At 40.6% G+C, this 14,763-nt stretch overlaps 1 protein-coding gene across 15 annotated transcripts in view; it reads left to right on the top strand.

Moving 5' to 3' along the window:
- The window catches only part of dtna (dystrobrevin, alpha), a 20,151-nt gene extending 5,388 nt beyond the window's left edge, over window positions 1-14,763 (top strand). For 6 of the 15 annotated variants that reach the window (XM_046408190.1, XM_046408187.1, XM_046408189.1 and 3 more), the window contains 23 exons: window positions 402-469; window positions 835-915; window positions 1,000-1,213; window positions 1,558-1,643; window positions 2,142-2,296; window positions 2,417-2,522; window positions 3,027-3,193; window positions 3,385-3,509; window positions 4,216-4,224; window positions 4,594-4,677; window positions 4,903-4,971; window positions 6,611-6,706; window positions 7,807-7,888; window positions 8,245-8,339; window positions 9,430-9,543; window positions 9,749-9,845; window positions 10,905-10,928; window positions 11,541-11,700; window positions 11,807-11,896; window positions 11,981-12,080; window positions 12,608-12,731; window positions 12,853-12,891; window positions 13,518-14,763. In XM_046408190.1, the coding sequence (XP_046264146.1) occupies window positions 403-469; window positions 835-915; window positions 1,000-1,213; window positions 1,558-1,643; window positions 2,142-2,296; window positions 2,417-2,522; window positions 3,027-3,193; window positions 3,385-3,509; window positions 4,216-4,224; window positions 4,594-4,677; window positions 4,903-4,971; window positions 6,611-6,706; window positions 7,807-7,888; window positions 8,245-8,339; window positions 9,430-9,543; window positions 9,749-9,845; window positions 10,905-10,928; window positions 11,541-11,700; window positions 11,807-11,896; window positions 11,981-12,080; window positions 12,608-12,731; window positions 12,853-12,870 (2,163 nt within the window). In that variant the 5' untranslated portion in view covers window position 402 and the 3' untranslated portion in view covers window positions 12,871-12,891; window positions 13,518-14,763. The remainder of the gene's footprint in view (window positions 1-401; window positions 470-834; window positions 916-999; window positions 1,214-1,557; window positions 1,644-2,141; window positions 2,297-2,416; window positions 2,523-3,026; window positions 3,194-3,384; window positions 3,510-4,215; window positions 4,225-4,593; window positions 4,678-4,902; window positions 4,972-6,610; window positions 6,707-7,806; window positions 7,889-8,244; window positions 8,340-9,429; window positions 9,544-9,748; window positions 9,846-10,904; window positions 10,929-11,540; window positions 11,701-11,806; window positions 11,897-11,980; window positions 12,081-12,607; window positions 12,732-12,852; window positions 12,892-13,517) is intronic. The other 9 variants (XM_046408186.1, XM_046408191.1, XM_046408185.1 and 6 more) reach the window with 9 other exon arrangements.

Here is a 14,763-nt window from a genome sequence, read left to right as displayed (position 1 = left end):
GTGAGTGTGAGAGTGTGTGGTTGTCCGTCTTTGTGTGTTGGTCCAGTCCAGGGTGTACCCCGCCTCTTGCCTGTAGTCAGCTGGGATAGGCCCCAGCTCCCCGCGACCCTGACGGATAAGCGGTATAGAAGACGGATGGATGAATAGATGGACACAATGTCGTTACAATATGTCTATAATGTTAAACAAGCTGTGAGCTGTGAATCCGTTTATAGCGCCATTTGACAAATTTGTGATGCTTCTGAAAGTACAGTTGAATTTGGTGGTTACTTTATACAGAAAGATGAAAGCAGTTATAGGAAGCCCATATTCAGTGATTGAGCAATGCCTTAGTTTGAGACTGTTTCTGTTAAAAGCAGGGATACACAGACTGTGACAGTATTTTCTCTCCTCTTGATCAGAATGATTGAAGACTACGGGCAGAGCGGTGACAACATGGCAGATAGAAGGCAACTGTTTGTCGAGATGAGTAAGTGCTCAGAGCCACAGCACAGCGCAATCTATGCCAGACTGTTCTCGTCAGTGGCCAAAGACCATAAAAATGGCAAATTCTTCTCTGTACCTTTCATGTAAGGCAAATATCATGAAGATCAAGTGTCTCCGCTAGTGCCAACCAGATTGATTTTAAACAGTGACAGACACAAATATAACCTCATGCTCTGTCAAAGGGCAGCGAGAAATCGTACCAATAAATGCAGACAAAACATATAATCATGAAATAACTATGCAAATTTAAAATAGTGCAGTTCATTTTAATGATGTTGTTAATGATGTTATCTTTGAACTACCACTGATATTTCCAGTGTTATTTAATAATGAGTAATTCTTCCTCAGGGGCTCAAGATTTGGATTCCATAAGATTATCGACATACAGAACAGCCTGCAAACTCAGATTTGTGCAGAAGAAATGCAATTGTGAGTATGATGCAGTGTACATCGCTGTGCTCATACTCCTCCACATCGAGATATTTATAGTCAGGTTTCCTCTTTGCTCTTCAGTACATTTGGTTGACATTTGGAATGTCATTGAGGCTTTCCGAGAGAACGGCATCAACGCCATGGACCTTAACGCTGACCTCTCTGTGGCTCGTCTAGAAATGGTACTGTCCACCATTTTTTACCAGCTGAACAAGCGCATGCCCACCACCCACCAGATCAATGTGGAACAGTCCATCAGCTTGCTGCTCAACTTCCTGCTGGCAGCCTATGACCCGTGAGTAACATGTCACTTGTCAGGCGGCGGCTGGTTGTGTACTTTTGCGTCTGAGGTTTTGACGTGAGCTAATGTAGTGTGAAATGTGACTCTGAAGTGAAGCCAAAGTGGAGTGAAAATACAGACTATTTACCTTTGTAATGTCACAACATCTTTGTGCAGAGTGCGAGAGATGCTTAAAGCCAAGTTAAACATTTTTTAAGACGGTGATCACTCTGATTCAAGTTTGCCTTTAAAGGTTGTGCTTTTTTAGAAAAACGGTTGAGTCCATAGGATCCTAGACCTTGACAGCTTCTTTTAAATGAATCTATGACCATAATGTAAAATGTGTTTGCTCCTTTTAGGGAGGGCCATGGCAAGATATCTGTCTTTGTTGTGAAGATGGCCTTAGCAACCATCTGTGGAGGGAAAATTCTGGATAAATTAAGATGTAAGCCACACAGCAAATCCTTATTTTACATTTAATTGTGAAAAATGAACTGAAAAACAGAAATTTTACCTGTAATAAATCAACTAATTGTCTTTGTAAAGTTCATACATTTTCCAGTGTAAGTAATGTACTGCTTTGGAATTTCTAATGCAGACTTATTAGTGTCTGTATTCTGTATCTGTGTCTGTGCGTAGTCTATTGTTCCTAAAAGAAGAAGCAGTACTGGCCCGGCTCTTCATGGCTGGAAGAAGTCATTATTCATTATCAGAAGGACAGAGTTTATTACATAATCTACAAAATCCGTGGGAGCAGTCGCAATAGCTTGTGAGGGGGGGGCTGTGTTGCCGGCTTGATTTGAATAACTGCTTTTTCTTTGATTTGTTTGCACAAATAAGTGGGATAATTATTGGATTGTGTTATACTGTAATTAGCCCACTGTGGTGGCAACTGACAATTAGTTTGATTCATTTGTATAATGTCTCTCTACATTGTTCCCAGATATTTTTTCACAGATATCAGATTCCACTGGAATAATGGTGCACCCGCAGTTTGACCAATTTCTTAGGGAGGTTCTCAAATTACCTATGGCGGTTTTTGAGGGACCTTCTTTTGGTTACACGGAACAAGCTGCAAGAATGTGCTTTGCACAGCAGGTGAGGGGCTCATTAACCACAGAGTGTAATATTAGTGAATCTGTGATTGTTTTAGCATTGACGCGCTGATTTTTTTTTCTCTGTGTAATCTCACCTCTCCTCTGCTCCGAATGTATGCAGAAAAAGGTCTCCCTCAATATTTTCCTGGATACATTGATGTCAGACCCGCCCCCTCAGTGTCTGGTGTGGTTACCACTCATGCACCGGCTCGCCAACGTGGAGAACGGTAAGACACCACACAGAGTATTTATAAACAGGAGACTTAGCAGGGCTGGGAGGGTGTAAAGTCCAGGCTTGCATCATAATCTTGAGTCACCACACACACAGTCAGTCAACCAGACAAACACATGCAGACACACACACACACACACCTCCGCTGAAGATGACCCATAGGGACTTTACACCTTGTGTATAATTGTGAGTCTGCTTGTGTGTATTTGTGATGCACTCGCCATCACCAGTCACCTCCAAGTGAGTAGGAGAAATGCTGTCACATGCTCACTGCATGCTGGAGTCGCACTGATTTGTGCAGTTAAAATGAGATGTATGTTGTCATCTAAACAGACTCAATAGCGCATCTGTCCTTAAATTAAGTAGAAATTAATCCTCTGTTCATTGCAATGTGCAAAATATCTGGGTTTACTACCACATCTGTTTGTGTGCATGTTTGTCCATCTGCATGTGTGTGTGTGTGTGTGTGTGTGTCTGACCCCTCCTCTCCTCCCTGCAGTCTTTCACCCGGTTGAGTGCTCCTACTGCCATACTGAGAGTATGATGGGCTTCCGCTACCGCTGCCAGCAATGTCATAATTACCAGCTCTGTCAGGACTGCTTCTGGAGGGGGCATGCCAGCGGTTCCCATAGCAACCAGCATCAAATGAAGGAGTATACGTCATGGGTAAGGAGAGGAGGAGAGGGGCGGGCGAAGGGAGGTGTGTCTGCACCGGACTAGTCATAGTGGCTATTTTTTTGTTCTGCTTCACCGCAGTGTAGGGATGCTGAATGGTTGCAGGTTGCAGGTGGCAGTCTCACCGTGTGTTTTGAAAAGAAAATAGTGTCTTGTCACCTCACTCCTGTGTTTCTCTCCAGAAATCCCCTGCTAAGAAGCTATCCCATGCCCTCAGTAAGTCACTGAGCTGTGCATCCAGCAGAGAGCCTCTTCACCCCATGTTTCCCGAAATGCCAGAGAAACCTCTCAACCTAGCTCATATTGTGTAAGTTCATCTTCTTGCTTTTTTTTTTTCTTTAAAACACTGAAAGGAATCCTGTTCTCAGTCAGAGAGTTGTGTTATTTTCATAGCCTCCGAATACTACTTCAGAAATATTTGATTTTATCCCTCAGCTGATAATTATCGTGTCTCTGCCTCGAAGTTTGAGGTGAGTTCCAGTCAATCTCTTAGGTCAACTGATCAATGAGGCTTAATTATAGCCTTGGGAATGATAGTAATCGGCATCGCTGCTGCTACCTTTTCCCTGACTTGACTGATGATTTGTGTCGTTTTATGAATAAGGAAACTAAAGCCTCCACAAGCACAGATTTTGTAGCGCTCTGGTGTTGTTGATCAGGTGTAGATTGGTGCAAAAATCCTTCTTTTATCTTCACACTGAAGGTAAAAATTTGCTGAATGTCCTCTGAATTTATGAATTCATTGTTGCTGATATCAGTATTTGTGAGTTAAAAAAATCTGATACTTTTTTTTGAAGTTGGACATCAAAGAACTGAGTCCAAGACGTACTCTAAGATAGGATGTTCTGTAGTGTAGCTGTTTGTTACTAATTTGCTGAAATATATACAGATATCAATACATCCATTATAAGCTAATAACAGCTCAAATGAAATTTCTACAATTGGTGTAATCTTTGCTGGGCTGATTGTAATAAATTATGTTCATTCCTTTTCTTGTTCTGCACTTTCCTCAGAGATACGTGGTGAGTTTGCTTTGATTATTTAACAAAATGTGTCTTTGTACATTCTTGTTACTGTATATGTGAATCCTTCGTATTGTCCTAATTATATACAGTGCTGTCAGGTCCCATCTATCCTAACGTACTGACGGTCACTATTGTTAATTTCTTTGTAAACACTTTCCTTCCACTGACTGCATGTTTTCTCTGTGTAACACACCCTGCACAACTAATCATATCTGACTTGGCTGCCATATGCTGATACATATGGTCAGCAAGTCATCTACCAAAATGGAAATTCAGAAATTATAAAGTTGAAGGAAATCCACATGATTGAAAACATGTCAGTTTTGGATTAAGAAAAACATACGGCAACTTTTGTTTCCTGTCCAGGCCACCAAGACCAGTGAACATTACCAATGACTACTCACTCTCCCACTCCATGCCGACATCAGGGAACCCTTACTCCACCAAAAAGTGAGTACAACAGCCCAACAATGGATGTCCTGGATTTTACAGCAGATCCTTTCAGTCTGCCATGCTCCCTAAAGGCGCCGTGCCCCTGTAGACTCTGTGGCCCACACTGTCTTTATTTTCTTTCCCTTTATTTTCCAAAGTGTGTGTGTGAACATTAGAGTCTCACTGTGCTCTTTCTTTTCTCTGTGGTTTTCTTGTGCTGAATGTAAATGGCTTGCCTTACAGCAAGAATGATGTTGTTGAGCAAAGAAAGCCCTTGACTGGGGCTGCTCCACATCTGTTGAAAGGGAGAGGGTAAGTGACACAGGTGTGCATATGAGAATGCCTTTGTGTGATCAAATGCATGTGATCTGATATAGATAATAATCATAGGGCATAAACTGGAGCACTCATCGTCCTGAGGAAACTATTAGTGAACCAGTTTTCTTATAGAGGGTTTTATGTTGTTGTACTCAAGGGGCTATTTCAAAGACAATAGACAAAGCGTGCGTCATAAAGATCACTGACAATTATTTTCAAGTGTCTACGACAATCTTTTCCTTCACATAAAAATGGGAAATACTGTTTCTAATGTGAGCCACTGAGTGATACCCTCAATCACCTCTATTAGGTAAATCAGGTAAATAGTAGCCCTACACATTGTCAGGCTCACTATTCATGATGTATGTGAGCACGTTTAGCTGAAATGGCATTAACTTGTTTTTTTGGGGGTTTTTTTTCTTAATTTGCTGTTTATATTGAATTTTGGATAAGTGTGCTGTTGATGTTTTGATAGTAAAGGTCCATGGCGATGCTCTGTACGTGCACCTGATGAAGAAAGTGTTTCTTTAGGGAACACTACTCCCTTTCATAACAGAGACTTATAGAAAACGTACAGATGTGATGAGTGAATGGGGAGCTTTGGGTTATTCTTGATGTGCATATCAGAGCACCTGGCTCTGCGGTCACGGTCTGGGCAGGCTGACACACTACATAATACAGGTTATGTACCCTTACTGATTAGCTTTTGCACAACAATGACTGAGACTAACTGATTACATTCCAAAACTTATAAAATCCTTGATTTTTTAAACAGCTGCAGTACACAGTTAAACTCAAGTTAGCGATTTAGCGTTTATCTTGGTCCTGGATCCTTACACCTCCCGTAACGCAAGACAATAAACTTTCTAACAGGTTAATGGTCACATCTTTCAAATGTCGTCTCCCCCAGTTTGTAAGGCAGGCTTTCTGTTAAAGCTGCACCATAGAATATTTATATTGACAATACCAATATTCACAGTGGATTAAATGACAATGTGTAATGTGAAACATATTTATTATCTTTTTTTCTGGATGTGTATATTTCTTCATAGTTGCCACTGTTTTACCAGCTTTTAAAGAATTTCCCCCCGTGGATTAACAAAGGAATTCTGATTCTGATTCTGTTTTGAGACATTTTATGATGACAGCTAATTCCCGATTGCTCCCCCCGTAACGATAGCAGGTTGCTATAGAGGTTTACAATGCAGGTGGAAAGCCTGTGTGAATGAGGGAGCGACATCAAAAACACTGCATGTTTAACATATCTTGAGCGGGCGGGTGGGTTGTTTGATTCAAAAACAATGACTTTCAATAGCTTTAATGATAAAGCACTAAGTGATTGATGTTTGTATAGCGTAAAGAGTGCATGTGGCTTGTAGTGTCGGATATGTCTTTAATGGGACATGTCAGCACTGTTTCTTCCAAACATAATATGGCCTTGTTTCTCTCTAGTCACCCATGAATGGTTGCTTTTCACCCTCTCTCCTCCTCCTCCTTTTCCCTTTTGTTGCGTTCTCTCCTTTTCTCTCTCTGCTTCCTCTCTCCTCTCACTGCCTGTCCCTCTGTTGTCACCTGTGCAATGTAATGTAATGGGGTTTTTTTTTATGTTTTGTGAAACCCTGCACTGTTCCAGGTTGAACTACAACCTCGATGTTGCTGATAGACTTGCTGACGAACATGCTCTGATTGGCCTCTATGTGAATCTACTCCAAAACAACCCCAAAACATGGTTAGTTGGTGTGGTGCTGTGTTTGCCAGCCACCAGTGGAAGCTATTTGCTCTGCTGAACTACCACGTCGCCATCCTTCCCTTAACCTAACGTTATTCTGAGTGTGTTACAGCCCTAACGCTGCATGCTGTCACTGTTACAGATTAGTCACCTCGATATTATTGTTATTCAGCCGCATTAGTTGTTTTTGACTGATTTGTATAGTTTATTTCTACAAGGAAAATATATTTGAGTCTTTTAAAGACCTTGTGAGCATACACATGACTACATGATATTGAGTTCAACATCATCTCAGTCATAAAATGTGCTTACTGTTGTCTTTGACTGAAATCACATTATCTTGGGGAAGATTTGTATGTTAATTGGTACCTCATGCTTAACTTACATACATACACACATCATTTTCTAGGTGCTGTTTTTCTCAGACTTGACTGCCTCCTTTATAAAGACACCTCTAAAATGAGTTTGGTGTGTTTGGTCCTGTAACTCTTGTGATATTTTTAAAAACAAATCAAAACTGTGTACACGGACAGATTTTTATTTTTTCAGTGGGAATATGCCAAATTGTCTCCTCATCCTGTGAAAACACAGTTGCCTTTATCCTCTGTGTGTGTGCACACTAATGTGCTTGTATGTGTGTGTGTGTTTGTTTTAGAGCTGGTTTCGGTGTCATCTTATCATTTTGGCTTTCCGTGTTATATTAACAGCCCTGTCGAACCCTCCATACCTTACAATTGGAGTGTGTTTGAGTGTTACTACTGTGCACATGCTTGCAAATACATAACCATATTCCTTTTACTGTATCAAGTGATCAGACCATAAGCAACTTCTCTGGTCTTTAGATACAGAGTGAATGATTACTTCCCCTTGAGTTTTATATGATAACCCAACTTCATTCCTGCTTTTGTAGTTTTACATAAGTAGCTTAGCATGATTACGTGTGCCGTTGTTGTAAAACTCATGAAAGTTTCCAGCTGATGTACTAATCCGGCGCTTGAACAAACTTAACTTTCTTAGATTTTTTTTTTCCCTTCATCTGGTGTAGCTGTGAACCAACTGTTTCATGTTGTGACTCCCATCTCGATTTTCCTCTTGATCAGTTTGCTGGAGAGCAGTAACCATCAGGATGAGGAGCACAGTCTTATTGCCCGCTATGCTGCTAGACTGGCTGCTGATGCTGCGGTGAGATATCTGTACAGTATGTGTGTGTGTGTATGAGACATTTATTGCACACAATATCATGGCATTTTTGTGTCCATGTCTCCACTGCCAAAAATCTGTCATTGGTGAGATGAAAGTACCCTACCTATGGGATTTCAGTTCCTCTTATTGCTAAGATGATGGAGGGATTTTCAGATGGGGATTTCTAACCTGACTTATGTGCCCGTTTATGCTCTGATCAGGTCTTGATGGATGGCTGGTGACTTGACTGTTTTGTCCCCCCTCCTCCCCGTGAGATATGAGATAAGGTAGTGGGTGACATCATCCAGAGGTAAAGCCAGTTTCACGTGAAGTCTCTTGCTTGGTTTCACCAACAGGCTCAACAGCAGAGGGTCCCCACAGACCTGCCCTGCTATCTGGATGCCAACAAACAGCAGAGGCAGCTCATTGCTGAGCTCGAGAGCAAAAACAGGTTAGGGACGACTGCCTCAGTGATACTACTCAAACCTTTTGTGTTTGTCTCCTCTTTTTTCAAATCCACAACGTGAAATGCACCTTGTGAGTAAAGGGATTCCTGGTCTGACAAAACATATGAACCTAAAGCACATTTATTATCATTATCATTACAAGCAAACATTACTAAAATGTGATTTCCTTCCTAAATATTAACATTGTAAAGGAGGTAACTAATTGTGCTGTTCAAAACATTAGTTAGGTAGACTTACCATTAACTGCAAATTTAACATTAAAATGAGATCAATACATAAAGAATAATGACACCCAAGTGGAGACAAAAGCTTGATTATAGGCAACAGTGATCACGCGTGTAGCTTTTAAGACAGATATAATTAATTTTTTTATGTAAAACAATGGCTCACATGACTATTAATATAAGACAGGGGTCCCTTGTGGTGAGAAACAGAAGAATTATCACCGGACGCTTCAGTTCCCTTCAGCTCTACGGAGCTTTACAGGCTCACTGTCACACTGTCAGGGCTTTCAGGGACACTTGAACAGAACTGAGCCATTGTTTTGTTTTATTAGCAACACCTGTGCTTTTCCTGCAATGACAAGTCAAAACATCTGTTGCGAAAATGATCTATAGTGTCCTTCACCTCAGTTTTCTGGTTTTCCAGCCCCATAACCATCATCACTCTCATACCAACCGGTCCTGCACCAAATGGCAGACAAAGTCAGTGATTAGCTGGTGAACTTATTGGAATGTTTAGCTTTTAAACAGGCAGATATTTCCTTTAGGAGTTGGTAGAGACCAGAAGCAGCTGAAAGAGAGTGAGGTTTGGACAGAAATTAATGTTGCTCCTTATCTGCTGGTTGTGTAAATTACCAAGGCGATGAAATGTTGTGTTCACAGCTTGTTTCTGCTGCCACCAAGTGGCAAAAACAATCAGTTATTGCAGTTTTAAGTTGAGATTTAAACATCATCAGATGTGAGGCATAGGAGCAAAATGCACTTTACATATATTTTCTGTTGACCTAGGATCATGCAAGCCAACCCAAGTCTGAAGCACGTACTGTGATTGCACGTTTTCTCCCTGTCACAGAGAAATCCTGCAGGAAATCCAGCGGCTACGCCTTCAGCATGAGGAGGCTTCCCAGCCACCACCTGACAAAGGTCAGCAGAACCCCACTCTGCTGGCTGAGCTACGTCTTCTCAGGTAACTATTCTAATCCTGAACAATGTAGTATGTTCATAACAGCCGTTTTAGCTTAAGGTGCAATACAACACACGTGTCATAATTGCTTGCCTTTTTCCTAATCTGAACAGCAAATGTTAGAGTCTGAAGATGCACATTTTTGCCATATTGCTACTGTTGTGACGTTATGCTATCATCACCTGGTACAACTTCTTTCCTCTGTTAGGCAACGCAAAGATGAGCTTGAACAAAGAATGTCTACTCTGCAGGAGAGTCGCAGGGAACTCATGGTGCAGCTGGAGCAACTAATGATGCTTCTCAAGGTACTACAGACGTACCTTTCATCTTTCTGACATCACACCGCTCAGATAGGGAATACAGCTAAGATGCCTTCAAGATCACTGAACGAACACAGTGACTGTTTCCTCTGGGGAACAGTGAGGTTAAGGATTTGTTTCAAGGTTTGTTTCTTGGCCAGGATCAGTTCTGTTGCAGCTTATCAGAATATGTGAACGTGTGTACTGTAGCATGTATTTTTTTTTTTGTTTCTCATTTAGAGGCAGGTGGTAAGCCACATGGCCACATGATGAATTTCCCTTGTGTTACAATTTCTCCCAGCTGCTGTGGGTGATCACTCCAGCTAATGTAAAGCAAATGCTGCAGTTTGCAGATAAGGAAATGTGAACAGTTACCCAACATGTCCATTAGAGGGCGCACATTTTTAATAGTCAAGCTCTGCTGAGGCCTAGATTTCTAGATTTTGAGCAACAGATGAAATATCTGTTTCATCTGTTTCTCATATGTTCAAAAGTTAAATATATTGAAAAATTTCACAGCCTCAGCAAAATATGTATGCTCTCGTTTTGGTGTCTAGTGTTAGACCTGTTCAAAGACCCATCAGTGGATTTGTTTTGGTCTTTGTTGCAAATGCTGTTTTCCAGTTACATTTGGATAATCAAAAAGTGCTCTGTCACACACATTGTTTGAAAACCCTGTCACAAAAACTCCTGACTAGCTATGCTATGCTAATGTGTCTCATTCAGACAAGAAGCCCAGACAGAGTTAAGATCAGGATACAGAGTTTAGGATTATGCTCCATTGCACCTTAGAGGACACCATGTCTACCCCCCTTAAAGAAGGATAACCCTTGGTGTGAGACGAAGCAGGAGTTCCTCAGAGCCCATGTAAACTGCTTACTATACTGGATCAGGTGGGGAGGATATCAATCTAATTAGCCTAAAAGGTTCAATGTTAATCCGTTAAACTTGCATGAGGAAGCCACATGCTTGTTAAGTCCTGCATACTGACTGATTTTTTATTTTTTTTTAATGCTCACTGCAATGTGGTTGTTGTTTCATGAGCCATAAAATGTTGTTTTTCAGCTGGAGGAGGAACGGAAACAAGCTGTAAGTGTGAAACCTGCGAAGCAAAATGAGACTGAAACTAAAATTCAGAATGATTGCATGCGTGTTTGAAACAAAGACTTTGTTGCTGTCTTGTGAAAATCTTCTTATGTACAGTTTTTTTTTAAAAGTGAGCTGAACTGTGTGTGTAATTCTTCAGTTTAGCTTTCACCAGACAGCACCAACTTGTGGTTCGGTCTGTTGAAATAACTGTAACTGCTTTTAGAGAGAAAAATCTGTTCTAACAGCATGTTGAACAAATACGGCTTAATGGCTCCACATACCGTACGTTTCTAGCATGTATAAAATGATTATTGTTTATAAAACTGTCAGGACAACTGAGCTTCTCTCTTGACCTAAAAAATTATTGAACCTAATTGTTTGTAGGTTTTTTGTTTTGTTTTTTTTTTAACTTAAAATTCATTGCTGTGATTTGAGTGCTGAAAATCAGGAGGCGTTTATTGCATTCCTCATTTGATGAGAAAACTTTTGACCCAGATTGCGTTAATTCTTCTTACAGATGTAACATTTGAGTATGGTTTTCTCCCCTAAAAATGCCAGCGCTGTTAGCTGTAGCGCTGTAGTTAACAGTGAAATGGTCTGCATGTGTTGCAGACTCAGGGTCCGGGCTCTCCACGCTCTTCCCCCAGCCACACCATCAGCCGGCCGATCCCCACACCGATCCACTCGGACTCTGCTGGCACAACCCCGACTCACACACCTCAGGATTCACTCATGGGCGTGGGAGGGGATGTTCAGGAGGCCTTCGCTCAAGGTATCACAGCCTCACCCTGAAGCATTTGGTTGTGGATGTGGCGCCCTGAATGTGTTTAGAAGCTGTGTGCGATTCTGTGTTTACAACTATTTTGTGTGTTTCAAAGGTCCAAGGAGAAATTTGAGGAATGACCTGCTAATTGCTGCTGACTCCATCACCAACACAATGTCATCACTGGTTAAGGAACTCAATTCTGGTAAAAGTGAATGAAAGAAAGCTTGTATTTTGCTCTTTGAATTTTTATACAGCAGCTGTTTTTAAAAGTGTCATTTTCCCACAGAGGGTGGAAGTGAGACTGAAAGCACTGTGGACTCAGACTTTGGACGTGGCGACTTACTGGTCACAACCTCTGCAGGTCCCTTTTTCGTATATAAACCAAGGTAGATATCAGTCACACTGTATAGGATTTGATCTTTATGGCTCATTGGCTATTTTTTTAATTTTTTTTTTATTTTTGAGCAGACTCACCCTTTCACATTCAAAGCTCTTTCTACACTTTCTCAGCTCATCTTCTGCCTCTGCTTAACCTGAAAACTGTTTTGGCACACCTTGCTGCTTCCTCCAGACTGTTAGTAGTAGTGCTGATTTGTCTCGTGCAGATGAGTGTGCCAAATACTTTATACATTAGATCGTCTCCTATGTTTCTATCAACCACTGATTTGACTCTAATTCAAGGATTCAAGGAACTTTATTGTCATACCAGCTCAAATTCACATGTTTATGGTACGAAATTAGGACTCAGGTCCCGGGAGCAATAAGTAGACTATAAAAATATAAAAATATAATTCATTAATGTATCGGTTGTTAGAAGAGATTTCATGTTGGCGGGATTTCAGCTTCTTTAACCTCAATGTGTGTTTCTTGAAAATAATTACCTATAACTCTTTCCTGTTGTTACTGTTATCAGTCTTAGGAGTGCTGGTGCTGCAGAGGAGGAGAGCTTTGAGAATGATCTGGATCAGCAGCTGGAGGATGAGCTGAAGTTGGAGGAGCTAATGAGGCACAGGCAGGAACCAGACAAAACATGCATGGTAAGACTGTGATGGAAGGAGAAGGCAGCAAATTGTGTATTTCGAATTATTAAATTAATCCTTATCTGCACTTATTCTAACGTGCTGCGTGTGTTTTGCTGGTGTTCATGCTGTGGTACAGGTGACGCTGCAGCAGTGACCGTGTTGGTTCAGGTGACTGGTAAGTAACTGATTGATGGTTTGCAAGTTTCTGTCTTACAGTGCACATACTGCACTTTAACATGAAAGTGTATAAGTGTTAATGCTCAACAAAAATCTTGAAAATTTTCAAAAACATCCGCAGGATTGCTGAACACTAAGCTTTGCCTCAAAATAAGAGAGCACCAGTTGTGTAGACACAATCCACTGATCAGGACACGCATGCAACCAGCAGGGAAAACGCAAGCAACGTTTGAAATGAATCCTCTACGCTGCTGACTTTCCATTTCATTTTAGCTTGCAGATCATCATTAGAATGCCTCATAGTTTTCGTTGACTGACTGCTGACAAAACTTAAATTGGAGGAAACACTTGTCAACATGACAAAGAGTAATTAGAAATCTGGATAAAGTGTTGCCTCAATATTACAGAGCACTCTATGCAAATTTTGGTTCTCCCAAAAAACATTATAAAGGCTAAGGCAGAGATGTGATGTTTACATGCGCAAATACACAACTTAGTCCAAAAACACGACCTGAGCTGGGACATCTCTGTGTTAACACACTTTCATCTTGCCTTTCTTTGCTTTATGTGTTGAGCACTTCCATTACATCAAGCTTTTCATAACAAGTTCTGTCCTTTTAACAGGTGAGCAATATGAAAAGCAACAATAGTAGAAGACACTGGACAAGACAACACTGGGCCGACGGTACAGAGCACTGAAAAGATGAAGAATTTAAGTTGAAGAAATGGCCGAATCCAACCATAGAATACATTTATGTAAAGATATATTTTTTAACCAACCACATATTTAAAGTAATACTGTGAGCTGATGTAAAGAGATTAATTAGTGAGCTGTCTATTATACCACAGGTGCCATAAAAACCACATGACTTTGGGAAATTATTTCTTAATTGTTATTTTTTTTTTTTTTTTTTTTTTTTTTTATGAGTTGTTCAACAAATGACTACGCTATTATTACAGTGGAAAACAGGATTCTTTTAAATTGACGGAGGTGAACCACGTTTAAGTGTTTGTCATTTGATTTGAAGCTTAGATTATGTCGGAGCTGAAGTTGAAGATGATAAAATTTGCAACATTTTGTGAGTGTGTAACTCAGACTCACCACTATTCCATAGTTTTCTTACTGTTTTTGTCAAGTGGCTTTTGTATTGTGTTTTTTTTTTTCTTACTTTATTTTATTTTATTATCTGGACCAGGCCAATCATATTGATTTGTTTAATTTGATACATAACAATGGACACTGCCTTAGCTGATTGGGTGACCTCTCAAAGGAGCTCATTCAAACTGTCAATGCAGCATGTAGCTAACAACAAAACACACCTGTCGAGCAGCAATGCCAGTTGTCTTCACCGGACAAATGAGGCTGAACTCATTAAATCTGATGCTGGGGGGGGGGGTCTGCAGAGGGATTTGGTCTGCAAATATGTACACTGTCTACATATAAATTGCCAATTAAATCTAGATGGATTGGTTCTACTATCTGGGAGTGTTTTTAAAATACAATGAAAAAGTGTAACATAAAGACTTCCAAATGACTCAGATCCTCAAAGGTTTACACTGGTAAGGGCATTGAACAAATTGTGTTTACTATCAAAGGTTTATGAATCGCAGTTGCAGATCGCAGATCATTTGCCATTGTTTCATCTGTTGGCTCTCACACACGAATCTCTGTGTGACTTGCACACCATACACACTCTTGCTGTACTTTCCGAGTGCGTGTGAAACTTTACTCAGTCACTTTGAGACAAAGTGGCCAGCCAATCTGAAGTTATAAATGTGTGAAATATATCTAGTTTGATTTCTGCGCAAGTTCATAGCAGTGATTTTGCATGGTGGTGATGCATAATAAAGTGTTGACACAATATCACAA

Source organism: Scatophagus argus, chromosome 13 (assembly GCF_020382885.2).
Source record: "Scatophagus argus isolate fScaArg1 chromosome 13, fScaArg1.pri, whole genome shotgun sequence".
In the NCBI taxonomy this organism is placed as follows: Eukaryota; Metazoa; Chordata; class Actinopteri; family Scatophagidae; genus Scatophagus; species Scatophagus argus.
Note: the sequence above shows the minus strand (reverse complement) of the source record. Positions and strands in the feature narration are given on the sequence as shown.